Genomic DNA, 19,595 nt, shown 5'->3' with positions numbered 1-19,595 from the left:
GTTGTGGCACTTGACACTCGGACATTCGGTTGCAGAACATGTATGGCTGCCAAGCTGCCCAACGTGGGCGCAATGTGGTGGATTCGCCATATAGAACCTTCTTGCAGATACCAGTGTCAGAAGTTGTGGCACTTGAAACACGGAAGCCTGGTTACCGATGCGCTTGTGTTAGATGGTTTCCAGGGGTTGAACAAGAGGCTATAAAAGGAGGTCAGGGCGGTGCCCGCCACGGAGGACGAAGACAGAACAACCTTCAATTGATGACTTCTGGGATGCTCCGAGTATCCCAACCCACTGTTGTAAGCTCCAAAACATTTTCGTGTGATAACCGTGGAATCGTGGCTGTTGGTCTTCCAACACCCTTATAAACCGCGGGTAGCCCCACAGCTGAATTTCAGGGAGACAAGCCCTGATACTCGTTCCTCGTACGTTCCTCCGGGCACTGCGTGTCCCGGATCGCCCTTCTTTCCCCGCCCACTGCGGCCGCGCTGCGGATTGCGCGTCGGTGCACGTGGTGTGCCTAGATAGGGCTTTGCGAGAGCTTTCGATCAACGCTAGCTTTGAGACTTTTGGGCCGAAATTCAAGGACATTCTTTTTTTCTTTTAAGGTGACCAAACATCTTAGGTACCCTGGCGATTTAACAATGAGCGCATTTGGTTCTGGTGAAAATCTTTTCGACGATGTCGATGTCGACCAGTTAGTCGCCAGCCAACCGCTCGCTTCCACGGGCAACTTGAAGCGGACATGTGACCACGAAACCGAGGTTAACAGCCGCGGCAACCAGCGCAAAAAACAACGGAACAATAGCGGCGGTATCATCGACGAGAATCCCGTTCCCGATGATGGCGTCTTGAAAGAATTGCAACCCGAGAATGTAGCTCAGATGGAGGTCGCCCAGAAGTTGCTGACAGAGACATTCGGGTATTCATCATTTCGTCACGAGCAAGCGGGCGCCATCGGACGGATCCTCGCTGGCGGGAACGTCCTGACCGTGTTCCCAACCGGCGCGGGGAAATCCCTCTGTTATCAGGTTTGCCCGCCTTGCAATCCACCCCCCAAATGTATTGATTCGTCTCCTGACATGTCGTAATCAGATCCCGGCCACTGCCTTCCCGCAGTTGGATTTGCAGGATGCTTCGAGAACACCCGGCGAGCATGGTATTACCATTGTTGTCTCGCCGCTCATCGCCCTGATGAAGGACCAAGTTGATGCCCTCAAGAGAAAGAAGGTGGCTGCCGATTGCATCGACTCGACAAAAACGTGGGAACAACTACAGCAGACCTACGCCGCCCTGCGAGAAGGGAAACTGCGTATTCTGTACTGCGCCCCAGAGAGACTGAACAACGAAGGCTTCGTTGCCATGATGCGCCACGTCAGGGGCGGTGTGCGCCCTCTTGGCCGTCGACGAGGCCCACTGCATCTCGGAATGGGGACACTCGTTCAGGCCCGAGTATCTCAAAGTCGCCCGCTTCGCCGACGAGATCGCGGCCGAAAGGGTCATTTGTCTTACGGCAACGGCCACTCCCAAGGTCGTCGACGATATTTGCAGCGCCTTCAAAATCCCGACAGAAGGCGTGTTTCGCACAACTGCCTATCGGCCGAACTTAAACCTCCACGCTCGGGCTGTGAAGACCAAGCATGACAAGTATCCGCTCCTTTTCCAGTTCTTGAACGAGAACCCAGGACCAACACTGGTCTACGTCACTCTCCAGCAACAGTCAGTCCTGCTAGCGGCCGATCTGCGAGAGCACGGGTTTGATGCCGAGGCATTCCATGCCGGCATGAAGGTGGATGAAAAGAGCGAAATCCAGGACAGGTTCTTGGCCAACGACATTCGTATCGTCGTGGCGACGATTGCCTTTGGCATGGGCATCGACAAGCCCGACATCCGCAATGTCGTCCACTTCGATCTCTCGAGCACCGTTGAAGAGTACTGCCAGCAGGTCGGCCGCGCCGGGCGGGACGGGAAGACCGCCAACTGCATGTTCTACATCTGCCCAGACGACCGGTACATCCGCGAGAACTTTGCGCGGGGCGACCTCCCCTCGCGCAAATCCCTCAACGGGCTGCTCATTGACATCCTTGGCAAAAACGCCGCTAAACCTGTGGGCGACACCTTCAAGACGAGCCACTACGCGCAATCGCGAGATTATGACATTCGCATGAGTCCTCTGGTCATCATCTACGCAGCGCTGGAGTTGCGCTTCGGGCTAATTCGCGCCGTCACCCCGGAGTACAGCAAATACAAGTTCGTCGCCACTCCAGGGTACTTCACGCGGATGAAAACAGACCACTCCCCAGCCAGCAGAGCCATCTCCACCAACGCCTTCAAGAAGGCCAAATTCCACCACGTCGACCTCGCCACCATCATGTCCCGCACGGGCCTCCCCCGTATCGACCTTGTCCGCACGCTCAACGAACTGCACGAAACAGGCCTCATCGAGCTCAAGGCCGGCGGGATCGAACAAAAATACCGCATCGTCCAACCCCTCCCTCGCAAGGGCAGCCCTGCCTTCGCCGCCCTCCTCGACGACCTGCAAGCCGACCTCTCCCGCCGCGAGGCCGACGCCCTGCGCCGCACCCAGCAGGTCGAGGACCTGGTCACGGGCGACCGGTGCCTGGCGCTGGCGCTGGCCCAGCACTTTGGCATGGGCTTGCCGGGTGGGAAGAGCAAGTGCGGACATTGCACGCATTGTCTGACGGGGAGGCGGGTTGTGATGCCGCCGAAACGGCTGAGAAAGCCGGATCTCGCGGGGATTGGGAGGATCTTGGCCGCGTGTGATGTTAGGGATGATCCGAGGTTTTTGGCGAGGATCGCGTTTGGTATCAAGAGCCCGAGGGTGATCCAGTTGAAGATGCATAAGCATCCGGTGTTTATGACGCTGGCCGATCATGATTTTGAGGTGAGCTTGTGCTGCTTGGTGTCGTGTTGTGCTCGCGGTTTGGAGGGTTGTGTTGATCGTTGCTTTGACTGTAGGCTCTGATACAGGAATTCGAAACGGCGTGTGAGGGAACTGCCGAGTGACAAGGCATTGGGCAGAGCTAACAGCGGGCGAGGGTATAGGATTGCATACTGTACGGGAAAGGGTTCAGTCGGACTGAAGGAAAACAAGGGTGTCTGATTCGGTACAACCAAGAGGTGCACAACCATGAGGTGCACAATAATGATTTGTCTCAACTGTAGGCTTCGCGGTTCTGAGCTTGTAGCTAGCTGTAGTTGCGATTGCTAAGTGGAGAACTCTTAGAGCTCTCCGGAATGAGTGACGATATACTATTTATCCCCTGTATGCTTAGTTTGCTCAGTTCTTCAGGATGAGTGATCAGGGGCATCGCTCCAAATGGCAAACTTAGTTCAAGAAACTTAAACTCTTAGAAAATGGTATAGCTTAACTAGCCAATATCATTATCATGTATATATATATATTCATACTCCGCTATGCCCTAGGGCGTGCCGGACAGGTTCTGCATCTATCCACTTCTACCTACCGCGACCCCAAAGTAGATAGAATAGATACATTAGTCAGCCGACCCGAGGTAGAGTTGATAGAATAGGAAGCTATTCTATCAATGTAGATTCTATTTAGGTAGATTGCCAAGGCTTGAGCGGGTAAGGAAGTTCCGATAACAGGACCTACGATTTTTAACATACTTCTAGAAACCTAGCCACGAGTCGGCCACCTCATGCTATTTCACCTTCAGTTTGCCAGAATATTCCATCCTCAAGCGCCTCAATGCCTACATCTCGGAGGGCGATTCAATGGGATCGGAGAGCAGCGACTCGGAGAGGCTGGATGACCGCAGGCTGTCCTGGGACATGTCGCTCATGTTCGGTGGAGTGGGCTCAAGTGAGTCGAGAAAGGACTGGATGCGATCTCGCTTGTCTGTTGAGAGAAGGAAGAAGGAAGAAGACATATTGATGGGGGCAAAGGGAATTTTATATTGTAGATCTTGGCTGACACTCACAGGCTTGTAAGAACGCGGTCAAACGCGTCTTCACGAAGCCCTGTCAACGTCCATGAGCGGTAGGATTCTTGGGAGATTGCTGTTACTGGAGACCGCTGTAGTACAAGTTGAACCCCAGCATTAGCAGCTCGAAAACCGGCAGGAGGCGTACCATTAAGTCTCATCATATCAGGACTGCGATTCAGTAGCTACTATCATGGAAAATTAGCTCTCTCGACTTGCCTAAATTTTGCAAACTGAATGAAGGCAAACCGACGCCGGTGACACGATTCGTTGCTGAGCAATAAATTGCAATGGTCTTGTTAGGATCCCAGGACCTCGACTTCAAAATTGTTAGTGACGGAGTTGCTTTGTAACGAAAATTTGCTGTGCACCGATTACCCCACCTATCGCGGGGTAAACCTCCTGTCAGTCCTTCCAAGCAACCATTATCTATAAACTGATCTTTTGGCAAGAACTCTCCAACAAGTCGGGATACAGTGAAGCTAATAGTATCATTAAATTCAGCAAAATTTATGTTAGCAGGATGTATAATATGATCTCCTCCGGGACGCGTCGAGTGATTCAGGTCAATTTAGACCAGAAGACGGACAAGTTTATATCAAGATTTTAATCGTTGTACACCATTACACACATCATCTAGACAACTCACTACCAAAAGTGGTCCTATCGAATTGAAAAATACATCAATCATCTTAATCTCATCTAGAGACTATTTTCCCCACGTGGAATCATCTCAGGCGCTTAAGTCACCGTGCTCTGGCGAGGCGTCAAAAATCGGCTTGTTTTGCCTGCGAACACGCGCCACCAGCTGAGCGGCAGACACGCGCAGGACACGCGCAGGACACGGCCACGAGGCAGAAAAGATACTCAGCGCGATTCTCTACGCTTGATAAACTAAAGATGACTTGACCTAGATATCTAGAGCGCTTCTGGCCAAGATCTCGGTGTGGCGCTACGGTACTACCTGAGAGGCTGATGCAGAGGCCAGAACGTCCGACGGAAGACCCTCTAGAGCCGCGGGCTCGAATCACGGTTGGATCATATTTTGCATTCTCTTGACACTCCTTGATCACAAGGTATTGATGGTTTGGGCGTTGTGTGTTGGATGTTCCAACGCTCAGTAAAGCTGTTGCTAAAGCATACACGGAGCGTTTAACCGGTTCGCTGTCAACTTGTTGACTTCCTCGGAACTATGAGCTGCTACTTTCCCATAAATAACAGAACATCAACCTTCCAATGATGGCCCTCTTTTCTCCGGAACTTCTATCATGGGTTGCCAGAGCCAAAGCATGCGGGCAGGGCACATGTGACTAGTCACGTGAGATGGCTCGGCCGGCGTGGCGCAAAGAGAACAGGCGGAAAAGCCGGAATATGTACCGCTCAGGGCGGTGGTGGCTGGGGCGTGCTTGAGGCGGGCTCGAAAGGGTCAGGTATGTGCTGAAATATTAGTAATCACTTGGCAATCTACCACTTTGAATCTACGTAGATGAGGGTCTGGTAGAATAGATAGAAGCTTGGCAGCCGGCCGAGTAGAGTAGATAGAAAGCAGTGCTTTCTATCTACTAGTAGATTCCGAATCTACTTTGGTAGATAGATGCAGATCCCTGGTGCCGGACCCTCTGCTATTTAGTGTACAGGAAAACCGTGCCCTCCCAGGCCGGGTGAAAAACCCGTACCAACAATCAAGGAGCGATGCGTTTTAGTGGGCCTACATATACAAAGAGAGGAGGCCTCCTGGCCTCCGAACGGGGGCGCTTCAGGCCGCCGCTTCCAGCTCGAGCCTCCTGGCTAAGTTGTACATCGGCAGCCCTGGCTAAGTTGTACATCGGCAGCTTCCCCGAGTCCATCAGCCAGTCGAGAACTCTCCTCGCGAGCCGTGCAGTCGTGGGATTGATGCCGTGTAGAACAGAGTAAAAGTCCCGTCGTGTCCGAATTCCAGTTCTCTCCCATCTTCTAGTCAACGGTGGGGCCAAACACCACACTACCAGGTGTTCGGCAGTCTCTCGTCCCTCGCCACACTCGCAGGCAGGAGTCAGAACCTCCGGGACTTCCCGTGTAAACAAGAAGTCCCGTAAGCCTATCGCTCCCGTCCGGATTTGAGTCAGCAGTGAGCTCTTTGCCTTGCTGAGACCGTCGTGCCTCCTTAGGGTTTCGTTCCGGAATAGCGTCTCCTGCTGATGGTCAAAGTCGTCCGCCGACCTGGTGAATGCCCTGCCGTCCCGTTCCTTTAACCACCTGGCTTTCCAAGCCTCTTCTACTACCCTGTTCGTATCAACGGTTCCCCCCGTCCAGCGCATAATGGTGGCCGCGGCTCTCTCTACCGCCGTAGGCCCTTGAGGTCCCAAGGTTCGCGGTCGGCCCCTGTTGCCCCTCGTCGAGCTAAGTCTTTGCTGTATCTTGCGGCAGGCGGTGAGGACAACGTTCCCCGCCGTCTTCTTGCCGCCTTGACCATCGTCCAGATCAGGTTGTTGGAGTCGATTTTCGAAATCGGCAAGCCGTTTGTTTAGGTACAAGTCCAATGGTGGGACCCACGTCTCTGTCTCGAGGTTACGGACCGCAAGCTCTTGTTCTGGGCCTTCCCGAGGGCCTTGGTGATGCCTTTCTTTACCGGCTCGCCTCCCACATCCGTGGGGATGTGAAACGATGATGCGCCATAGGCCAGCGCCGACCGGATGCACTTTGTGTATACTTCTCGTGCTTTGGCTAGCCCCATTCCCCACGTCTTTGCCACGATCCTCGACAGGGCGTAGCTCTGGGTCCTCAGCTTCCTTTCCACCGCCACCAGGTGAGCTTTCCAGTTGAGTTTCCAGTCCAGCCAGACTCCCAGGAATCTGGCAGACCCTTCTGGTTTGACGGGGCTAGTGCCTCCCCCTGTGTTAGTAAGGTTTACCTGTTTGGTCCACTGTCGTCGCCCCTTGTTGAAATGGATGAGTTCGCTCTTTTCCGCGGCGAACTTCATCCCCCGACTTTCCGCCCATCGTAGACACGTTTCCCATGCCCCTTCCAGCTGCCGGATGTTAACCTCGGGGTTTCGGCCGAAAGCCAGGAGGTTGGTGTCATCCGCAAACCCCACGATAGCCAAGTGGGGATGTTTGTCCTTCAGCTGCTTGTATAGAGAGGCAATGTAGAGAATGAAAAGGACCGGTGAAAGGGGGGAGCCCTGGGGGACCCCTGCCCGAATCGCCGTTGGGGTCGCTGCCTTGCCGTCGAAAAGGAGGGTGGCCTCTCGGCCGGTCAACCAGTCTCTTATCCAGAGGACCAGCCACCTCGGGTAGCCCATTTCCCGCAGAGTTGCTAGCAGTCGGGTATGGTTGACCGTGTCAAAGGCTCCTAAAATGTCCAGTTGCAATAGAGACGCCGCACCCTTCTGTCTCCACGCCTCCTGGACCTGGGCTACCACTAGCCGGACAGCTAGTTCCGTGGAGCGGTGTGCCCTGTTTCCCATTTGTTCGTCTGGGAGCAGGCCGTTGGCCTCTGCCGCTAGGGTGACCTTCGTGGCGACCACCGACTCTATTAATTTCCCCAGGGTTGGTAGCAGAGCAATGGGCCTGTATCCCCCCGGGGTCTGATACACCGGCGGAGCCTTTCCTGGTTTCGGCAGTACTACAGTCTTCGCCCTCTTAAAACGGTTGGGGAACCATCCTAGCTCCAGGCACCTTGTCGCCAGAACGGCCAGCACTTCAGCTAACGGTGCTCCGCACGCCTTCAGAAGGTCTATCGGGAGCAGGTCCTCCCCTGGCGCCTTCCAGGGGCTCGCTCCTCCTATCGCCCTCGTGATCTCGGCCGGCGTCACTGCCTGTGAGACGTCGAAGTAGGCCCGAATATAGGAGAAAAGCAAAACAAGTATTTCCGAGTGTATGCGCCCTGCACCCTTAACTGTCCATCGAAGTTTCCACCAAAACACGGGATGTGAACTATTGTACTAACAAACCATACTCGACCAAGGTTTCAAGCTGGACCTACCTTGGACACAAGGACTACCTATGTTTCTCCACACGCATTTTAGCATATCAGTGTCTACAAGTTTGGGCTGAGGCACACATCCGCTGGCGAAAACAAACCAGCCACGTCGAAGATCGGAACGTAGGATAATGCGAAGCACAGAGTATGGGAGGATGGTGTGTCTATCAATTGAGTATGGAACCTATGGGGTGCGCCATTGGAGAAAACCAGCTGGGACGCAAAAGTTCTTGACATCCAACCTCTCTTAACTGATAGATCTAGCGGTCCGCGTTGGCTCCTTTTAGGGATGTAATGTAACGTACCCTGGGCGAGGCCACCTCCAAACTCTCGTATTGAAGCTTGTCGCTTCAAGACTATATGTAGGGGCTCTCTGCCTCGCGGAAGTCGTGCCCACAATAAGGGCTTGAGTGGAACGCATCTCGGCGCTCAGCCCCCAAAATCGGCCCCCAATACTACAGGTATACTGTTGTGGCAGGGCTGCCTACTACCACTTTACCCGCTACCCAAGAAATTAGCTCAATCCTTTCCGCTAGCGCGGCGGCTAGTTAGCGGTCAGTTTAATATGACTCAATCGGCCTTCCTTATGGGGAGTGGCACAGCTTTTCGCGACCGAAGCACAAGATCCATCTGTTGTGGGAGACGAGTCCAGTCCAGGGGTTTGGGCCTGGCTTAAAAGAGCCCACAACGCCCTCGAAATCGATGTACCTCTCTCTGTCCCTCATACACTCCCATCTCAACCACCGCCCAAGATGCCTTCCCTCATTACCCTTACCTCGGCCCTCCTAGCCACGGCTAGCCTCATCAATGTCGCATCCGCCGCGGCCGAGGCCAGGCTGCTCATGGGGGTCTGCTTCCCCCTCCCCGGCTCGTTCCCCATGACCAACACTGGTACCGCCATGGTCGGCGAGGTTTTCATGCACGCCGTCGGCACCGGCACCTACATTGACGACTTGTTGCCGCGCTGGGGAAGCATCCAGATGCAGCAGCGCGGTGTCCTGCCTTGGGAAGTGGTATGAGCTCCGCCCCACTCCTTTCACACAGGCACCTAGGTACCTTAGTCAGTTCAAAATCAAATGCTAAGCGACAACAACAACAACACAGCTGGGGATCTACAACAAGACAGGCATTGCGTACTCCCCCATTAGCTGCTACGACGACGTCGGCCTGAGCAACCGCGTCGGCGAGCAGACTCCGTACCGCGTCAACACGGGGCGGGGCAGCAACATCGAGGCCGGATCCAAAACGGGCCTGATGCTGGAGCCGTATGCGTACTACGTGGATGGAGAGCGGCAGCCCGGCGTGTACATGGGCGCGGCGGGCGTGGTTCGCTGGGCGTGGTCGCAGGGGACTACCGCGGGGGGCAATTTGCTGTGGACGCCGCGGCTGATGGTGGTGACGGATGGGGATCCCCAGGCGGGTGAGCTGAAGGATGGGGAGGTGGCCGGTTTTCTGGTTGCGAAGCAGGCTGTCTGATTCCATTGTGGGGGGTCGATTTGTGTGGTGGATGATGGGAGGTTGGAGCGAAGAAGGGATGGATGATATGGATATACTATCCCCGTATTTGTGACGGCGTGGTAACCAGACAAATTCACCACTTGCTTTTCTTGTCTCTTCACAGATTTACCGCTGCGAGAAACGGCATATGAAAGGATCTCGCACAGATAAAAAGACTCTCCGATGAGCTGTGGCTGAGCCCATGTTGTCGGAAATTCCAACAGCCACGGTACATGTACTTTTGAAGAGGGGGTCAACTGTATTGCGATGCAGTTCACTGATGCTGAGGGCTGGAAAGTCGTGATCAAATTTTCTGATTGATTCAAGTGTGTAATACATACATGTACACAGTAAAGAGGAGGGTATTGGAAATCCTGCATGACCCCTTTTTCGTGGACCCGCCGTGCCGTTATGCATAATGCTTATATGTAGGCTGACGTCCGCATATCCCAACTTTGCGATCTAAGTGTGGATGTAAGAAGTGGCCCAAAGGGGGGGTACTCGACTGTGACGAACCTACTTCAGGACCCTGTCCTGTTAGGGTTTCAGCTTCGGTTGAAGGTAATCTCTCAAGGGTGCTTAGGTTCGGTGCAGCCAAAAGGTGCACAACAAAGGCTTGTCTCAACAGTAGGCTTCCGAGCTTGTAGCGAACTGTAGTTGTGATTGCTAACTGGAGAACTCCCAGAGCTCTCCAGAACGAGTGACTATATCCCTATCTAAGTCCTATGTGCTCAGTGTGCTCAGTCTCCTCCGGAGTTCGGCGTCACTGAGCACACTGATCACTTTTAGTCCTTCCTGTGTTCTGATTGGCTGTATGGCTTCTATGCTCAGTGTGCTTGGTTTCCCTTTGTTCCCCGTTCCCCTGATCACACTGAGCACACCCCAGCCTTCCCTGATTGGTCCTTGGGATGACTGGTTCGGGGTGTCCGCGCCCCGAGGCTCCACCTGTTGACATATTCGTGACATCGACTTACACAGTAAATAAAGGGTCGAAGACCACCACCGGAACGAGCATTCGAAAAATAAGGGAGAGGTTCATCGGCGAGAGGCGATCGAGACCAGGAAGCTTTTGTGAAAGTCGGGCGGCACTGCCGAGGGACTGCAAGATGGCGGCGGAGGCGCAGCCCCAAATCGTGGTCGAGGTGGCCGACCAACCACCTTCGCCGAGACGACCGAGCCGCGCGTTGAAACCGAGCGCGAAAGCTCGCGAAGCCATGCAATCGCTCGAGGACGTGGCTACCACGTCGAGGAGAGCGGCGAGCGAGACCACGCGGGCGGTTACGACGCGAGGAGCACGCGCGTCTGGGATTTTATATGGAGCCAACAGCCGGATCGAGACGGGGAAGTCAGGTATACAGATGCTCCTGGAGGCGATCAACGAACAACGAGACGAAATGTACCGAATGATTACCGAGCAGCGAAACACGATTGGCGAACTACGCGAGGTGATTTGCAAGCAGCACGACGCGATTCAAGAACTACATCGCCAACTTGCAGACACCAGGACCCAGCTTTCTGAAGAACTGAGACAAGCGCGGGATCAGATTGATACCCTTCAACGCCACCCGGTAGCCATGGCTTCGTCCCAACCAAGCGCAAGAGGGTCATACGCCGAAGTCGCTCGCACCCCACCATCAAGCCAGCCAAGCGGTGTGCGCACCCTCTCCTCGCGAAACACGACGCCTTCATCCTTTACCGACACGTTGTTCTGTACGATCGATACATCTAGGGTGGAGGAGAAAGAGAAGGGAAACGTCCAGGTGGCGGACATTAGAAAGGCAATCGAGACAGAGGCCAGGGCACAGGAAAGCATGGGAGACTGGCGTTGCGCTGCGGTTGTGAAGGAGGCCCGAAACCCGGACCGAGTCAGAGTAATTTGCAGGGACGAAGGCGAGGTCCAGCTCGTCAAGGAAGCGGCAGTGAAGATCAGTGTTCCTGGAGTGCGGGTATTGAGAGACCAGTTGTACCCGGTGAGGGTAGACAATGCCAACCGAACAGCGGTCCTCGATGCGGACGGAAACATCCTGCCGGGAGCCGCAGAGGCGCTAGGGACAGAGAACGACGTCAACATTGCGAAGATTGCCTGGCTCAGCAGGAAGGATACAAGCAAGGCCTACGGCTCGATGGTTGTCTACGTGACGAAGGGCAGCGAAGCAAGGCGACTTCTAGACGGGCGTTACTTCCATCTCGCCGGAGAATCCGCTTACACGACCGTCTTCGCGCCCCGGGAAGGCCCAATCCAGTGCTACAGATGCCAGGAGATCGGCCATAAGGCCTTCGCCTGCAAAAAGCCGCAAAGATGCGGAAGGTGTGCGGAACAGGGTCACCACCACAAGACGTGTCAGTCCGTGGTCCTGAAGTGCGTGCTATGCAGAGGACCACACGAGTCATTTAGCAAGAACTGTCGGGTACGCTGGTTGAACAATGGGGCCCAAGACGCTTAAGATCCTTCAGCTCAACGTCCGCAAACGGAGAGAAGTGCAGCAGAGTCTGCTAAACGACGAGGGACTCAAGGACTTCGCAGTGCTGGCCATCTCCGAACCATATGCCAGGCTGATCGAAGGCTCGGTGACGACGGTCCCAATGAGTCATCACAACTGGACGAAGCTTATACCAACGACAAGACGAGAAACCACGTGGCCAATTCGGAGCATGCTATGGGTACGAAGCGATATAGAGGTCGAGCAGATTCCAGTGCCGTCGGCAGACCTCACCGCAGCACGCATTCGGCTCCCAGATCGGGCAGTGCTGATGGTGTCAGTGTATGTGGAGGGTGGTAGTGACGAAGCACTGGAAGATGCAATGAGGGAAATTGACCGACTGATTAGGAGGTTTCGAAACGGAACAGGGACGAGAACGGATATCATCCTGGCGGGCGATTTCAACCGCCACGACCAGCTTTGGGGAGGGGACGATGTCTCACCACGGAGACAAGGCGAGGGAGACCGCATCATCAACCTCATGGACGAACACTCCCTCTGCAGCCTCCTCCCAAGAGGCACGAAGACGTGGCAGTCAGGCGACATTGAGAGCACAATCGACCTGGTACTGGCCTCTGCAGAACTAGCAGACCAACTACTCAGATGCGCGATTCACCCCTGCGACCATGGCTCAGACCACAGAGCAATCGAGACAGCTTTTGACACCTCGGTGGAGGACCGTCCCAGTGAGACGAGGTTCCTCTTCAAGAACGCGCCCTGGGCGGAAATTAGGACTAGGGTGGCAGCAAACCTCGAACGCATCCCCTGGGACGGCAATGTCCAGCAGCAGACGGACAGGCTCATGGCAGCGGTAACCGAGGCGGTCTACGGCCTGACACCTAAAGCCAAACCCTCACCATACGCCAAGCGGTGGTGGACAACGGACCTGACACGGCTTCGCCAGACATACACGTTTTGGAGAAACCAGGCGAGATCTCGACGTAGGATTGGGCAAACAGCACCAGAGCTCGAACAACGAGCCAGGATGGCAGCCAAAGAGTACCACGACGCCATCCGCAGACAGAAGAGTTCGCATTGGAACGACTTCCTGGCCGATGACGCTAACATCTGGCAAGCAACGAAGTACCTGCAAACCGGCAGCGGCACGATGGGCGATAAGATACCCCCGCTCGTCCGACCCGATGGCTCCATCACGGAGGGTAAAGCAGAACAAGCGCAGGAGTTACTCACCGCCTTCTTCCCACCTTTGCCAGCGAGAATCGAAGACGAGGGCCAACGACCTCAACGGGCGCCGGTACACATGCCAGACCTAACAATGGAGGAGATAGAACAAAAGGTCCTGTCCGCTAAGCCATGGAAGGCGCCCGGGGAAGACGGTCTACCGGCAATGGTATGGAGACAGCTCTGGCCAGTGGTCAAAGACAGGGTGCTCCATTTATTCCGGACGTCGCTTCGAGACGGCGACATCCCCAGCCAGTGGAGGAATGCCAAGATCATCCCATTGAAGAAGCCAGGGAAGAGCGAATACACTCTAGCCAAGTCCTGGAGACCCATCTCGCTGCTCTCCACGCTGGGTAAGATACTGGAGGCAGTCATTGCGGAGCGTTTATCCCATGCTGTGGAGACCTGCGGCCTTCTACCCGCCAACCACTTCGGAGCCAGGAAGAGACGCTCGACCGAACAGGCTCTCCTTCTGCTTCAGGAACACATCTACAAAGCATGGAGAGCTAGGAAAGTGCTCAGCCTGATCAGCTTCGATGTCAAGGGCGCATACAATGGGGTCTTCAAAGACAGGCTTCTCCAGAGGCTCAAGGCAAGAGGGATACCTGAATCCCTGGTCAAGTGGATCGACGCCTTCTGCTCCAAGCGCACAGCGACCATTGCCGTAAACGGGTTCACATCTGGACGGCAAGAGCTGCCCCAAGCGGGTCTTCCGCAAGGATCGCCGCTGTCTCCAGTGTTATTCCTCTTCTTCAACGCCGACCTAGTGCAGCACAAGATTGACGCGAACGGAGGCGCAATTGCCTTCGTGGACGACTACACTGCCTGGGTAACGGGCCCGTCAGCGGAGTCGAACCGCACTGGAATCCAAGCTATCATCGACAAAGCCCTTGACTGGGAGAAACGGAGCGGTGCGCAGTTTGAAGGCGAAAAGACAGCCATCATACACTTCACGAGGAACATGGAGCGATTTTCAGAACAACCGTTCTCGGTCAAAGGCGAAGTGGTCAAACCGAAGGAAAGTGCGAAAATCCTAGGTGTCGTGATGGATCGCGAAGTCCGCTACAAGCAGCACATTGCTAGGACGGCAGCTAAGGGCCTCGCAGCCGCTCTGGCCCTGAAGAGGCTGAAGATGCTTTCCCCGCGGACAGCGAGGCAGCTATTTGTTGCGACAGTAGCCCCGGTCATGGACTACGCTGCCAATGTCTGGATGCATGCGTGCGGGGAAAAGGCACTGAGCTGGCTGAACAGGGCGCAGAAGATCGGGGCCCTGGCCATCACGGGAGCCTTTCGAACCGCGGCAACAGCCGTGGTGGAAGCTGAAGCGAGCATCTACCCCGTACGAGAACGACACGCCCAGGCAGCAGCCAGTCTGTGGATCAACATCCACACGCTGCCCGGAACGCATCCCCTTGCGATGAAGAAAGTCCGGACCACCGTACGATTCGTATCTCCGCTGCAGAAAATTGCCCGCGTGGCCGAAGGAGTACGAGTTGACCGGATGGAGACAATCCAGGAATACGCCGTCCCGCCCTGGGTACCTCGCCTACGACCGACGCTCGAAGCCGATCGAGGGAAGGCGGCCGAGATGGTCAACAAAATTTCGGGAATCGTGGCCGCAACCAGCTCATCCGTAAAGAAGGGACTTGGCCAGGCTGCACCGACAAAGAGGGAACTCGGTCAACTTTCTGTGGATACCAGCGGAGATTGACTTCGCGCTGGGGTCAGATGCCAAGGCAGCAGCCCAGAGAGCGTCGAAGCAAGGACGCACACCCGACTCCCAAATACCCCAGGCCAAGTCTACCGCGATGAGGCTGGCAATGGAAAGACAACGGGCGACAAGAGTTCTACCTGTAAGCGTGGGCAAGTTCTCAAAGGGCCATGGACGCAGCACTACCAGGCAAGCACACGCGCCATCTCTATGACAAGCTGAAGCGAAGGGAGGCCTGCGTATTGGCGCAGCTCCGAACCGGAATGGCGAGACTAAACGGTTTTTTGAGCAGGATTGGGGCGGTCGAGTCAGACCTTTGTGCCTGTGGACAAGCGAGGGAATCAGTGGAACACTTTCTTTTCCGATGCGTGAGATGGACAGCTCTGAGGGAAGACATGCTGCAATGCACAGTGGCAAGACGAGGAAGCCTCTCGTTCTATCTGGGAGGGAAAGCGCCATCAGATACAAGGCATTGGTCACCAGATATGAAGGCAGTCCGGGCGACGATCAAATACGCAATGGCAACAGGAAGGCTGGAGCTGAATGAAGAGGAGAGTCTAGACCAGTCACAGTAGAAGAAGCCGACACTCAACACCACGAGCCTCAACCACGAGCCTTAACCAGCAGGTCCCGCTTTAGCTGCTGAAGATAGGACGCTGAACACTTGGAGAAAGTAGCCTCCAAGTTGATCTGCTAACAACAACCAAGGCAAGAGGTAAATGGTGCAGCGAGAAAGAGGGAAGAAGTAGGGGGCTTATACGAGTTAAAGGCAAAACGATTTGATCCGGATGTAGTTAGCGTGCTAAGGCCCTATAGGCCCAGTGCCTCCGGGCGAAATAAATTCCATCCATCCATCCAAAATCTGCCCCCGCCTCATTCCGGAGAGAAGAAGAACATGATCCAACTGAACCACCAATGTAGCACGTCCCTCCAGAGAGAAGGGATTTGTCCTGTGTTTCTAACGTTATCGCGATACCTGGTATTCCCTACATTTCCGTCTGGTTTCCAGCACAGTGTACCTGAGATACTTTCTTCCCGTGATTATTGCCAGTTGCCGTCGGCCGTCCTTTCACAGTTCAGTTCAGTGGCAGCACAGGGTCCTGCTGCACAATAATCGCTAGTCTTCTCCCTGTTAAGCGCTGGTGGCTGGGACGAAACCCGAGCTGTTGGTTATTGGCGTTCCCGATGCAACCTTGATTGCCTCAGCCCTCACATCAAGTGCAAACGACCCCAAGAAGCCACATTTTCGATTCACTTTTCTTCTTTCTTTTCATGCTCGCGGTTGATAACCGAACCCAAAAATCACGATGGAACCCGCACCAGAGGTCGTCCTCGAAGCGGACTCGCTTTCGCAGCTCAACACAGCGGACGCTCGATCTCTGCTCGACACCATCGACGGCCTTCGGGCGCTCGGCGTTGGCGATTTCGTTCAACTCCCTCAAATCATCGTGGTCGGCGACCAGTCGTCCGGTAAGAGCTCAGTGCTCGAAGCCATCTCGCGCGTCCGCTTCCCTGTCGACGGCGACCTGTGCACTCGCTTCGCCACCGAGCTCGTTCTCCGGCGCGCACCTGAGACGGCCATCAACGTCAGCATTCAATTCGCTGAAGCTGTGTCTGGAAATGCAGACGATGGCACCCCCAACACTCCCCGCGCCCCTCCTGCACCCTTCCACAGAGATAGTTTCGATCGCCACGCCCTGCCAGACATCATCCGGGAAGCCAAGCAACGCATGGGCATTTCCAACAACGGCGCAAAGCGCTTCTCCAAGGACGTCTTGCGCGTCGAGGTGACCAGCCCGGACGTGTACCCCCTCACCCTCGTCGACCTTCCTGGCATTTTCCACAGCTCCACCGAAGAGCAGAACGACGAGGATAGGGAGATCGTCAACGGGCTCATCGAGAGCTACATGGAGCAAGCCAAGAGCATCATCCTGCTCGTCGTCGCCGCCAACCAGCCGCTCGCTAACCAGGCCGTCCTCTCCACCGCGGCGCGCCACGACCCCGACCGCGAGCGCACCATCGGCGTCATCACCAAGCCCGACATGGCCGGGCCCGCCAACGAGCGCAAGTACCTCGACCTCGCCAAGGGCCGCGAGAGCGTGCATCGGCTCGCGCTGGGCTGGTATGTGTTGCGCAACCGGTCCGAGGAGGAGCGGTCGTCGGAGGCGGAGGTGCGGGATGCCGTTGAGGAGCGCTTCTTTAGGACGGGCGAGTGGAACTCGGTTAGTTCGGCGCATAGGGAGTGTGGAAGAGCCTGCGCAAGCGGCTGAGCAAGGTGTTGCTGGATCATATCAAGAAGAATCTCGGTAATCTTATTGATGATATTGAGACGAGGTTGAGGGCCCGCCAGCAGGACCTGACTCGCGCTGGAAAGCCCAGGTCTACCCCGGAGGAGCTGCGGAGTTATCTTCTGGGCATTGCGGAGGAGTTCCAGCGGCTGGCGCGCGATGCGGTCGAGGGGCGGTACAACGATCCGTTGTTTGGGGGATTCGACCAGGACGACACGCGGCTGCTGAAGTTGCGAGCGCTGTTGAGAAACATGAACGACGCGTTTAACTACGTTATGCAAAGGAAGGGGGCGAGCTACAAGATCCAGTGGGAGGATGCGGATGCCAACGAGGCTGCAGAGGAAGAAAACGGCGGCGAGATTGCTGAGTATTTGCAACCGTTGTATGAGCTCTACAACGCCCCCGACCCCGAACCAAAACCGGAGGCGGAGCTTAACGCGTTGCTGCAGTCGTTGGCATTCTCCAACCGTGGAAAGGAGTTTCCTGGGGACACTAACCCCGAGCTTGTCTTTCTACTCTTCAAAAAGCAGGCGGCGCCATGGGAAGCTATTGCACAACAGCACCTGGATTATGTCCTCTCAACAGCCAAGGAGTTTGTGCACCGCGTGTTTCGGCATGTGGTTGGCACCGACGACGCTACCCTGAACGCCATCCTCCACGACTGCGTGGACCCCTTTTTTGCCGACAAGGAAGATATTCTCAGCGCTAAGCTGCGCGAGATCATCACGCCCTACAAAGATGGCTACGGGCCACCTCTTGACCTGACCTTCCGCGAGGAAATGCAGGCCAAGACGTCGCGGAGATTTGCCGTCCAGTTTGCCCGACGGTTGGAGAGGGAGCATCCCGAGTTGTTTCAGATCGACTTTGGCACGGCCGCGGCCCTGAATCGGCAGATGATCCTGAATGCCGTGGATGGCCCGAGCCGGGTGGATGGTAGCATGTTTGACACGGAGAAGGTCATTGACCAGATGGCGATATACTATAAGGTTTGTGATTCTCATGCCACAATCAGACTTTCGACGAGCGCGCCCTAACACAAGAAATAGACGTCACTGTTGACGTTTGTCGACAACATCATCAGCCTAGCCATCGAGTTCTGTCTGATCCGCGACCTGCCAACCATCTTTACCCCGACAAAGGTCGACGGAATGGACACGGCGAGGCTGCAATATCTAGCATCGGAGACTGAGGATCTGCAGAGACAGCGGCAGGAGCTCCAGCAAGAGGTCACCATCCTGCGGGAAGGATTGCGCAAGTGCCAAAGGCACAGGCCCCCCCAGCAAAGCAGTATGTTGTCAATGACAAAGTATGACTTGTCCCCAGTTCTAACAATCTACAGGGCTGCCCTCCGCTTTGTTGCGGTTGTCTACCGGTGGTGTACCAGGGGAAGTCTCAAGTAAGTTAGATTTCCATACATCTATCTGTTAACGAAGTCCAGCTGAAGCTAAACGATCAGGGGATGTCACGCCGGAGCCGTCAGTCACCCCGTCTGGAGACCCGACACCGTCACCAGCACCAGAGCCGCCCATCGCCCCAGCCGCAACAACAGTCCCACCCAGCACACAACCTCCATCTCGTCCTCCCACCTACGGTCAAAGCGTGTTGAACGGTCCCCTCCCTTCTAGCGGCTCTTCCGGCGGTAGCAACCCACTCGGCGGGGCTCCGACCCCGGGCATTAGCCTTGGTTTGGGCAGTACGCCTAACTCCAAGAGTTCTGGGGGGATACCCTCTGCCTCGGGCACTGGGTCTGGTTCCGTAAGCGGTGGCTTCGGTCTCTTTAGCACGCCCAACACCAGCAGCGCCTTCGAAAAATCCGCTTCCGCGGCCGCTGGCTCCGGTCTCTTTAGCACGCCCAACACCAGCAGCGCCTTCGGAAAATCCGCTTCCGCGGCCGCTGGCTCCGGTCTCTTTAGCACGCCCAACACCAGCAGCGCCTTCGGAAAATCCGCTTCCGCGGCCGCTGGCTCCGGTCTCTTTGGCACGCCCAACACCAGCAGCGCCTTCGGAAAATCCGCTTCCGCGGCCGCTGGCTCCGGTCTCTTTAGCACGCCCAACACCAGCAGCGCCTTCGAAAAATCCGCTTCCGCGGCCGCTGGCTCCGGTCTCTTTAGCACGCCCAACACCAGCAGCGCCTTCGGAAAATCCGCTTCCGCGGCCGCTGGCTCCGGTCTCTTTGGCACGCCCAACACCAGCAGCGCCTTCGGAAAACCCCCGTCCTCGGGCGCTGGCTTCGGTTCGATAAGCACCCCAAGCACCACGGGCAGCAACTCCTTCGGGGCAGCCCCTCCCACGGGGACTGCCTCCGCTCCGAACGGTAGCACCGGCACCAGCAACAACACCGGCGCCGGCACCGGAAGGGGCACTGGTACCGGCACTAACGCCAGCGCTGGCACCGCCGGAAAACCACAAACCCCTCGTACGTAACACCCCTAGTAGGTATAAGCATTCCACATCACCCTCTTTCCCTCCCAACCCAACAACCTACCTGGCCTCCCCTGCCATACTCTCA

At 55.8% G+C, this 19,595-nt stretch overlaps 5 protein-coding genes across 5 annotated transcripts; 4 read left to right on the top strand and 1 right to left on the bottom strand.

The window, feature by feature from the left end:
* Positions 1–644: 644 nt before the first annotated feature.
* Positions 645–3,975, top strand: CHGG_10991 (uncharacterized protein; the record flags this gene model as incomplete). Its single annotated transcript, XM_001226257.1, has 7 exons — positions 645–1,031; positions 1,096–1,312; positions 1,380–2,905; positions 2,992–3,007; positions 3,587–3,609; positions 3,727–3,847; positions 3,968–3,975. The coding sequence occupies 7 exons, from the start codon at positions 645–647 to the stop codon at positions 3,973–3,975; spliced, it is 2,298 nt and encodes a 765-aa protein (XP_001226258.1).
* Positions 3,976–5,650: 1,675 nt separating this feature from the next.
* CHGG_10990 (uncharacterized protein) lies at positions 5,651–8,349 on the bottom strand (the record flags this gene model as incomplete). The annotated part of the gene is made up of 4 exons (XM_001226256.1): positions 5,651–6,812; positions 7,037–7,764; positions 7,900–7,957; positions 8,234–8,349. The coding sequence occupies 4 exons, from the start codon at positions 8,347–8,349 to the stop codon at positions 5,651–5,653; spliced, it is 2,064 nt and encodes a 687-aa protein (XP_001226257.1).
* Positions 8,350–8,680: 331 nt separating this feature from the next.
* CHGG_10989 (uncharacterized protein) lies at positions 8,681–9,404 on the top strand (the record flags this gene model as incomplete). The annotated part of the gene is made up of 2 exons (XM_001226255.1): positions 8,681–8,941; positions 9,033–9,404. 2 exons carry the CDS (start codon positions 8,681–8,683, stop codon positions 9,402–9,404), a joined length of 633 nt encoding a protein of 210 aa, XP_001226256.1.
* Positions 9,405–10,531: 1,127 nt separating this feature from the next.
* Positions 10,532–14,798, top strand: CHGG_10988 (uncharacterized protein; the record flags this gene model as incomplete). Its single annotated transcript, XM_001226254.1, has 2 exons — positions 10,532–11,833; positions 11,910–14,798. 2 exons carry the CDS (start codon positions 10,532–10,534, stop codon positions 14,796–14,798), a joined length of 4,191 nt encoding a protein of 1,396 aa, XP_001226255.1.
* A 1,307-nt stretch (positions 14,799–16,105) lies between these two features.
* CHGG_10987 (uncharacterized protein) lies at positions 16,106–19,510 on the top strand (the record flags this gene model as incomplete). Its single annotated transcript, XM_001226253.1, has 5 exons — positions 16,106–17,020; positions 17,095–18,072; positions 18,133–18,373; positions 18,426–18,482; positions 18,543–19,510. The coding sequence occupies 5 exons, from the start codon at positions 16,106–16,108 to the stop codon at positions 19,508–19,510; spliced, it is 3,159 nt and encodes a 1,052-aa protein (XP_001226254.1).
* Between the last annotated feature and the right edge of the window lie 85 nt (positions 19,511–19,595).

The sequence above is a fragment of the Chaetomium globosum genome, genomic scaffold (assembly GCF_000143365.1).
Source record: "Chaetomium globosum CBS 148.51 scaffold_8 genomic scaffold, whole genome shotgun sequence".
In the NCBI taxonomy this organism is placed as follows: domain Eukaryota; kingdom Fungi; phylum Ascomycota; class Sordariomycetes; order Sordariales; family Chaetomiaceae; genus Chaetomium; species Chaetomium globosum.
Note: the sequence above shows the minus strand (reverse complement) of the source record. Positions and strands in the feature narration are given on the sequence as shown.